This window comes from Apteryx rowi, unplaced genomic scaffold (assembly GCF_003343035.1).
Source record: "Apteryx rowi isolate R43461 unplaced genomic scaffold, aptRow1 scaffold_254, whole genome shotgun sequence".
NCBI lineage: Eukaryota > Metazoa > Chordata > Aves > Apterygiformes > Apterygidae > Apteryx > Apteryx rowi.
In genome coordinates, this window is record NW_020448908.1 from 1,200,375 (window position 1) to 1,209,207 (window position 8,833).

The 8,833-nt window shown below is 71.2% G+C and overlaps 1 protein-coding gene across 1 annotated transcript in view; it reads right to left on the reverse strand.

Moving 5' to 3' along the window:
- Positions 1–1,803: 1,803 nt before the first annotated feature.
- PDE4C (phosphodiesterase 4C) overlaps positions 1,804–8,833 on the reverse strand; it is a 12,971-nt gene continuing 5,941 nt past the window's right edge. Inside the window, exons 2-15 of the mRNA XM_026067110.1 lie at positions 6,724–6,912; positions 6,570–6,606; positions 6,274–6,347; positions 6,102–6,151; positions 5,236–5,348; positions 4,987–5,080; positions 4,120–4,298; positions 3,936–4,034; positions 3,670–3,834; positions 3,466–3,565; positions 3,216–3,370; positions 2,963–3,085; positions 2,556–2,738; positions 1,804–2,392 (exon numbers count right to left, since the gene is read on the reverse strand). Coding sequence (XP_025922895.1) covers positions 1,892–2,392; positions 2,556–2,738; positions 2,963–3,085; positions 3,216–3,370; positions 3,466–3,565; positions 3,670–3,834; positions 3,936–4,034; positions 4,120–4,298; positions 4,987–5,080; positions 5,236–5,348; positions 6,102–6,151; positions 6,274–6,347; positions 6,570–6,606; positions 6,724–6,912 — 2,062 coding nt within the window. The 3' untranslated portion in view covers positions 1,804–1,891. The remainder of the gene's footprint in view (positions 2,393–2,555; positions 2,739–2,962; positions 3,086–3,215; positions 3,371–3,465; positions 3,566–3,669; positions 3,835–3,935; positions 4,035–4,119; positions 4,299–4,986; positions 5,081–5,235; positions 5,349–6,101; positions 6,152–6,273; positions 6,348–6,569; positions 6,607–6,723; positions 6,913–8,833) is intronic.

Sequence of the window (8,833 nt, forward strand, 5' to 3'; positions counted from 1 at the left end):
GGCGGGGCGGGGCGGGGGGGAAGCGGCGCACCGCATCACCCCTCTCCGCTGAGCGGTGGTAGGAGCCGCCCCCCCTCAGGGGGCAGTGGTGTGGGCCAGCYCCCTCTCCCGGGGGGCAGCGGAACGAACCATTCCTTCCCCCAACGGGGGGAGTGGAACGAACCATTCCCTCCCGCGGAGGGGAACGGAAAGAGCCATCCCCCCCTCCCAGGGGGAGAGGAGTAGAAGGAGCCCTCACGATGTCCCCCCTGTCACGACATGCTCCCCGTGTCGCGACTGCCAGCTGTCATGACACACAGGCCCACACCTTCAGGCTAGCCTGAGGAGCCATGGGCTCCTCCCCCTCACTGGGCCCTGAGGTGGGGTCCAGCCCCCCCTCCAGAGCCCCCCCCACTCCCAGTGCTCCCCCAGTGCCCCAGCGCATCTGGGGATGGCGGGTGGCAGGCRGCAGCCATGTCGTGCCCGGGGGCAGCCCCCCAGCCGGCTGCGTCCTCCCTCGCCCTCCCTGAGGCTGAGGCGATTAGCAGGGATTAGGGGGAGGCAGCATATGGCAGGGCCGCTCACCTACGGCCTTCCCAGCCTCCGGGGAGGGCGGCTCCGGGCGCTGGGCCTGGGAGGGGGAACACGGCTCCACCGGCCGGCAGCACCTGGCCCTTGCCCAAAGCGAGCTCCCATGCCGGGAGGCTCCCCGGGACGAGGAGGCCCTGGCCAGGCGCCGGACTCCCCCCCGGGTCTCCGCCTGGAGCCCGCTGGCCGCGGGAGGGCACCATCCCGTCGGGCGAGAGCCGGGGGGGGCCCAAGGGCCGCGCCGCGGGTGGAGACGCCTTTGCCGATAAATCCCCGCGGGGAGCGATGCGGAAGAGCGGGGAGCRGGCTCTGCGCCCTGCCAAGCCGGCGATTAAATATTTACCTTAGCCAGCGGTGTTTGCCAGTGACGGAGCCGCGGTGTTTCCAGGGAGGAGCTCGCTTTCGGTCAAACAGGGCTCGTCATGCCCAGAGCGGAGCTGCCGGCCGCGTGGGTGCCCGCGGCAGCCGGCTTGGCGGCCCCGTGACGAGCCCCACACAGACCATCCGGCACCCCAAACCCTGCYGGCCACCTCCGGCACCCGCCACGCACGGCGACACCGCCGGCAGCACCTCCGGAGCGCGGTGAAAAGAGGCATTTCCAGGGAGCAAACCAGGTTTAATATCTGGAGGGTGAAGGAAGAAACCGAAACGACCCCGGGGGGGGGGGGGCCACCCCAACCCCCGTGGGGCCCAAAGTGCAAAGTGTAAATGCAGCATTTCGAGTGCTGATCGCAGCCAGATGGGTTTCTGCCATGGGAACACGTGTGAGTGCACCTAGGTGAGGCTTAGTATTAAAAAGTGAGCTACAAAAAGGCTTTAAAAAGTGAACCTGTCCCCAAATAAATAAACCACCGGCTAGTGCCCAAGCAGCCCCGTGCCCGTGTCCTGCCCCGGCGCCCGGCTGAACCCGGCGTGCCCCGACCTGGGGTCCCTCTAGCTTATTCTCACCCCTCCGCCCCGCTTTGGGGGTGGCATTTGGTGAGAGGCCACTGTAATGCTCCTGGATGGGCCCGGTCCTGCGGGACGAGGCGCCGGGGGGGGACGGCACGGGGACGCAGTGTGGGAACGGGGGGACGGTCGTTGCGGGGAGAGGGCCAACGGCGTCCTCGTGCCCACGGGTACCTGTGCCTGCCGCGGCGGTGACGCGGCTTCGGGGCCCAGACGCGTCCTGACGGCCTCCCCGGCCCCTCCAGCGGCCACGGTGGGGACGGTGCTCTCCGCCATCGGCCCGCGGACAAGGAGCCCCTGAAGGGATGGTGGCTATGCCTGGGCAACGGCAGTCCCTGTGCATCTCCCGCAGCGGCAGTGGGACGGGTCCGSGCGGCTACGTGCCCAGCGGCAGGAATGTGACGTTCCCCTCCGTGTCCAGGCACAGCTCCCGGCTCCCCTGGCTGCCCTCGGGGCGCCCGGAGCCGACGTCCTTCTCCAGAGTCCTCTCCAGYGCCCGCCTGTTGTCCACGTCCCCGAGGCGCAAGTCCCGCTCCCCGGAGCCGGGCGAGAGGTGCTCGACCTCGGCCGACTCCGAGTCGTCCGTAGCCGGCGTCTTGGAGCTGCTGTTGTCCTCGTCCAGGGGGCTCTCGGCCCCGTCCGGCTCCGTGTCCGACTCGCCCTCCTCCTCCAGCGTTGGCTCGAACTGGAGCTTGTCGGTGCCGGCGGCCAGGGCAATGCCGTGCTCTTCGGGCGGTGGGGACGGGCTGTGCGGGATCATGCTCTGGTACCACTCCCGGTTGTCCTCCAGCGTGTCCAGGATCTCCTGGGCGTCGGGGTGCACCAGGTCGGCCCACGTCTCCCACAGCGGGTGGGCGATGAAGTCGATGAAGCCCACCTGCGGGGCAGGCAGAGCCGGGCTCAGGGATGGGGCAGGACCCAGAGCTGCCAGGACTAGCCAGTGACCCCCAAGCGTGCAAGCCCCTCGGTGCGTCTTGCTCTGATCACCAGCACCACCGTGAAGCCCTGTGAGCGTCTGCCCCTGGGCACCACGGACCCACCTGGGACTTCTCCACGGAGGCGTTGTGCTTGTCGCACATGGGGCTGATCTCCATGCCCTTCTCCCGCTCCCGGTCGCCCTGGCGGAAGAACTCCACCATGATGCGGTCGGTCCATTGGCGGTACAGCTCCAGCGGCTTGGTGGGGTTGCTGAGGTCRGCGCAGTGCACCATGTTCTGCAGGACCTGCGCACACGGCCACCGCATCGCTCGCCACCCTTCGGCACCGACGGGGATGCAACCCCGCAGATGTCCATGCCCATGGCAGTGGTTCACCGGCGATGCAAGGGATGCTGGCATGAAGCATCTCCAGCCATCCCGGTCCCACCAGCACCAACACACACAAGGAGCCGCAGGCTTTGCACTGCTACGGGCTGGGGGAAGGTTTCGCTGCCTGCTCCACGGCTCACCTGGATCCGGTCGGAGTAGTTGTCCAGCAGCAGGACTCCCAGGCTGGTCACCTTCTTGGTCTCCACCATGGTTTTCAAATCTGCCAGCAGGTTCATGTGCTTGGACATGTCCGTGGCCAGCACCTGGGCAGGGGGGAGCAGGACACGCGGCTCAGTCCAGGCCCCCTGCGGTGAACCCTGGGCAGCCCACGCCAAACCCAGGCTCCCACCGGCACCCCAACCCTGTGCCCAGGGCTGGCCGGAGCCCCCATACCATGTCGATGGCCATTTTGCGGAGCGACTGCCTCTGCTTCTTGCTGAGGTTTTGGAAGATGTCGCAGTTCTCCTCCTGGAGCAACTTGAAGCCCACGGCCAGGTGGTGGTTCTCCAGCACCGAGGAGTCGTTGTACATCAGCGCCAGCTCTGAGTCTGCCAGACAGCGCCTGTCACCACCGGGGTGGCTCCCGAACACCGGGGTCCCGCATGCCCGGTCAGCACCCAGCCCTCCCTGCACCCCAACTCACTGGTGTTGATGAGGAACTGGTTGGAGACACCCGGGTGGTCAACGTCGTGGATGGCACTGGCGAAGATGGCAGCCATGATCTCCAGGTCTGTGAAGACGGCCTGGAGGGGGGTAAAAAAGACAGCAGGACCGGGTTATGGTGACACCGGGTGATGGCGAGCAGGGCCAGAGCGATGCCGGGAGCTGAGCTCCGGGCCGTGCTCACCTCCAGCGCCGGCGTGGAGAGGAGGACGTGAGTGGACTGGGCTACGTCGGCGGCGTGGGTGCTGTTGTGGTAGGCCACGTCAGCGTGGTAGTGGTCTTCCAGCGTCATCATGTAGGTGATGAAGGTGTCGGCCGGGATGCGGAAGGTCTTCATCAGGTCGCGCTCCTGCGGGGAGAGCGGGAGGTGGCCCCGGCYGGGCATGGGGATGGGGACAGCCCGGCGTGGGGCTGCGCTGGCCGCGGTGCCGAGCCCACCAGGGCGCCCACCTGGAAGATGCTGTACATGATGACCGTGAGCGGGCGGTTGCCCGAGTACTCGGCGATCTTGAAGACGTCGAGCCCCCACTTGTTGGTGTCCTCCAGCTCCTGGGGGCCAGAGGGACAAGGTGTCAGTGGCAGCCGGCACGCGGGGACCCCGGGGTGCCCGGCGCCGCTGTGCCCTGGGGCTCACCTTGGCCAGCAGCCCCTCCTGGGCCGTCCGGACCCCGAAGCGGGGGATGCCGGCGGCCGCGAGGCTGGAGCCGTGCGTGAGCTTCTTCACGCCGCTGATCTGCGACATGGGGCGCTTCTTCCGCTCCTTGTCCTTGTCCTTGGGCAGGGGCGAGGGGATCTCCACCTCATGCTGCTTGTCTGCGCCGCGCCGGGAGGCGGTGAGAGCGGGGAGCCCGGCCGCGGCACGGCGCCGCAGGCCCCCACGCCAGGGACCCCTGCGCTCCCCGGCGCAGCACGCTCCCCCGGCCCCGCGCGTTTGCACGCCGAGGATTGACGTCAGCCGGCGCTAATAATACCGCGGCGCCATGGCAACRGGAGGAACGCGGCGCTTCCCCTCGCCCCCGGTGCAGAAAGCCCCGGCCTCCCGCCTCGCCGGGGCCCCCCGCACCCACAGGCTGGGCCCGCAGCGCGCCGGGCTCCCCGCGGGTGCCCACGCGTGGGGATGGCACTGGCAGCCTCTGTGCTGGCTGCCAGCCCTTGCACCAGGGTGCACGAGTGTGCACAAGCACGCACAAGTGTCCACCAGCATGCACAAGCACGCACAAGCATGCACCAGTGTACACAAGCACTCACAAGCGTCCACCAGCATGCACAAGCATGCACAAGCACGCACAAGCATCCACCAGCATGCACAAGCATGCACCAGCGTGCACCAGCGCTCACACCCGTCTGGGACTGCAGAGCGTGACAAAGGCTCTGGCGCTCCCAAGAGAGCAAATCCCATGCAAATGCCTAGGACAGAAACCCCCCGCTCCCCGTTTTTGTGCAAAAAGTGAGCGGGCGCCCGGCCCGGCCCAGCCCAGCATGGCCCGGCAGCAGCACTCACCCAGGAAGGTCCTGGAGATGTACTCGGACACCTGGTTCCCCGAGCGGCTGGTCTCCGAGAGGTGCGTCAGCTCCCTGTTCAGCATCCGCTTAAACTGCGGGGACGAGCGAGGGCTCCGTCGCAGCCTGCCCCGGGGACGCCGGCGAGAGGGGACGCGCCGGCACCTGCTTTGCCGCTCGTGCCTTGGCACTGCTGCGGGGGGCTCTGGCGGCAGCCCGAGGCGGCGAGCGGGACCCGAGGTGCCCTCACCTTGTTGGAGGCCATCTCGCTGACCGAATGCCTCGTCTGCAGGGTTTCCAGCTGGTCCAAGCACCAGTCCAGCTCCTCCAGCGTCTCCACGGAGAGTTTCTGGTAGGCATCCTCTGCGGAGGGCGACGCCGGCCGCCTCGGCAAGGGCTCTGCCCGGCCGCCCGCCCCGTGGCCCTGCCGGCCGCCCCCAGGCTCCCGGCATCGCAGCCGGCACCTCCATGCACCGAGCCGACGGGGCTCGCGGGGTCGTAAAGCCCCGACCGCGAAGACTGGGTGCAAACCGCAGCGGTTTGGCGCGTTGCTGCAGTGACGGCACGGGGCTGGTGGGACACGGGGGCCCAGCCGGGCCGAGCATCCCCGTGTCTGGCCCCGGGGGACGGGACCGTCTGTGCCGGCACCCTGGGGCACCCCGAGGCGATGGCCAGCCCGGGGGGGCCGGAGCCGGCCGGGCCGGAGCAGCTGGGCTCCCGCGGGGCCCCGCTCACGCCCAGGGTTTTATTAATGGAAGGTTTGACGTCAACGGGAGACTTTCCACCGCGGGAAGGGCGGCCGGGCGCGAGGGAGCCGGAGAAAACCCGACATGGATCCCCAAGGGCAAAGCTGCCGGTTTGCCCCGGCCGGGGGCCCCCTTCCCGCCCCGCCGCGGGGGCTCGGCACCGCCGGGGTCCCGGCACCGCCGCCTCGGCACGGGGCAAAGCGGGGTCCCGGCAGCGGAGCCGCTCAGGGCAGCGGGGAGCAGCCAGTTCACCCCCAAAACACCCCCCATCTCCCCCCCCATCACCGCAGACGTGCAGGAGCCCCAGGGGACCGGACAGGGCTGGGGACACTGGGGACGGGGGGGCAGCCGCCGCGTGCGGGGCGCTCACCGGAGAGGCTGGCCTTGCTCACGGAGGGCAGGCTGCTGCTTGACGCTCGCCTGCAAAACACGGGGCGCTGAGCGCTCTCGGGCAGCCGGGGACCCCTGGGGCGAGGGACCCCCCCCCCACCACCACCACCCCGGGCGAGCCCGTCGCCCTCCCCGTCCCGCGCCCCGCTCACTTGGTGCCGGCGCGGTCCTGGAGGTGCGTCAGCACGGCGAAGTTGCTGCGGATGGTGCGGAGGCTGGCGAGGATCTGCCRGAGCGAGAGCGGGGCTGTGAGACCCCCCGGGTGCCGGGACCCGCGGGGTCGCCGGCTGCACCCCGATGCCGGGCGATGGGGGACGGGAGCGCAGGCCGCGGCTTTGCGGGAAGCCCCGGCAAGTGGCACGCGCGCGTGAGCCCGGGCGCACGAGGGTCCCGCCGGAGCAGGGCGCCGTGCCGGGGATGGGGGCTCGGTGGCGGGCGGAGGCGCTACCTGTGCGAACGGCGTGACGATCATGTCTTCTCCATGCCTGCGGGAGCAAACGGCACGTGAGCCCCGGGGCTCGGCCCCGATTCGGGCTCTGGCCCCCGGCACAGGGCTGAGCGTGGGGCGGCCCCAGGGGGGGTGGGGGGGGAGAGATGCTCACAGGTCGCTGGCGATGGAGGAGTTTCGGGACATGGCTTTCGGGGACAGGTCGTAGTCGCTGTCGGAGCGGTAGAGGAAGGACTCGCGGCGCTGGCCGTGGGCGAAGGTGCCCTGCAGGACCAGCCCCGAGCCCGGGCTGGCCTGGGGGTCCAGCGAGCCCCTGCCCGACGGGCCATTCTCCAGGTCGAAGCTGCGCGGGAGAGAGAAGGGACGAGGCTCGGACCCGGCGGGGACGCGCTGCCCCGAGGCCCCGGGGACGGGTGCCCCGCAGGGCTCAGCTCGGCTCCCCGGGGCTGGCGACGTCCTGCTGCCGCCTTGCTGCTCTGCACCTGTGCTCCGGCCCCAGCACCCGGGAGCGGGGAGACCCCGGGATCCTGCCCCGGGACCCCGGGATCCTGCCCCATTCTCACACCCCACAGTGCCGCCTGGAGCTGCCCGGGGTGCCAGGAGCAAGGCTGGGACCTGCCACCCCCCGGTCACCCCAGGGACAGGGGCTGCAGGGAGCCCCCCAACACCCCTGCCAGAACAATCCCCCCCCGGAACAATGGGCAACGCCCCCCAGCAGTGCCGAGCCCCCTGCCGAGAACAATGGAGGATCCCCTGCCACCTCCCCACCGAGAACAATGGGAGCTTGGGAAAGGCCGCAGGGTTTTCCGGGCCCTCCTGCCCTCCCTCCGCGTGCGGCGGCCCCGGGGCTGCTGAGAACGGGCGCAGCTCGGTACACTCGTACCAGCAGCCACCRAGCACCCYGGGGGCCAGAGCCCGCGTGGCGCGTCCCAGGGCTGCACGGCGTCACCGGGACGGGGCTTGTCCTCGGGGGACACCCCGGCATCGCCRCYGGCTGYCCCCCGCTCGCGGCCATGCATCGCCCTCGCTGCGGGATGCTGCTCCGCGCCGGTGCGACCGCGGCCCCCCGTGCACGGCGCTGCCCACCGCGGTCGACGGCCGGGAGCGTCCCCGAGCCCCCCGCGTCCCCGAGCCCCGCGGCGCGGTACCCACCCGATGCAGGAGTGCCTCCGGCGCGGGGAGCGGCTCTCCGGCTTCCCCGGGAGCCAGAGCGCGTGCATGGCGCGGCAGCGACCGCGCGGCCCCGGCCCCACCGGRCCGCTCCGCCGGGCCGCGGTGCCGGACCGTGCCGGGGGGACAGCCCCGGTGGCGACGCCGCAGCCGGCACCGCGTCATGCCCCTTCCCTGCGGCGCCTTGTCCTCGCGGCCCCGCGGCCCTTCCCCGCTGGCACCGGGGACACAAAGCCGCATTGTGGCTCCCGCCGCCCCGGCGCTGAATTACAGATCTGTTCCCCCCCCTCCTCCCCGGCACAGCCCGGCGGCCACCGGCGGGGACAGCCCCGAGGCCGGGACGCYGCGGCACCCAGCGGCACCCGGCCCCCGGCACCTCCCGGGAGGCTCGTTGCGGGATTAAAAACTACTTTCCGCCCCGCGCCGCTGGCAGGAACAAGSGCCGAGCGGTGCCGGGGCCGATCCTCTAAAAATAGATCCCGCTGCCACCGGGGAGGCATCGGCTGCCGCCCTGCACCCGGGCTGGCCGCGTCCGTCCCCGTGTGCCGGCTGTGACGGCACAGTGCCCCCGTCCGTCCCCATGCACCGGCCCCGACGGCAGGCGGGTGCAAGGTGACCCCGGTGCCCCGCCAGCGGGCACGGCCGCGCCGCCGCCATCAGCCCAGCGCCGGAGAGCCGGGAAGGCCGCCGGCTCTGCGCCTTGTTTTCCCTCCCGCTGTCCCACGAAAACCCCCGTTATCCTCCCTCTCCAGCTGCCGGCCAGCTGCCGCCGGCTGCGGCCCAGGCGCAGGCTGCCGTGCCGAAACACGAAGGGCCACCGAGCCCCGCGGGGTCCCCACGCGCGCGGGGCATCCCTGCGACGAAGGCGCCCGTTCTCAGCCAGCTTCTCCCCCGGCGGCCCGGCTCAGCCCCGGCGCCCGGCGTCCCCCCCTTACCCGAGGGGATGCGCCACGGTGAAGCGCCGCTGCAGGCGGATGCTCTGGTTCATCAGGAGCTTCCTGAAGAGGACGGGCGAGCCGCGGGGCGAGCCGCGGGGCGACGGGGCCGGCGAGGGCAGCATGGCGCTGGCGGCACCATGGGCCCGGGCGGGCGGC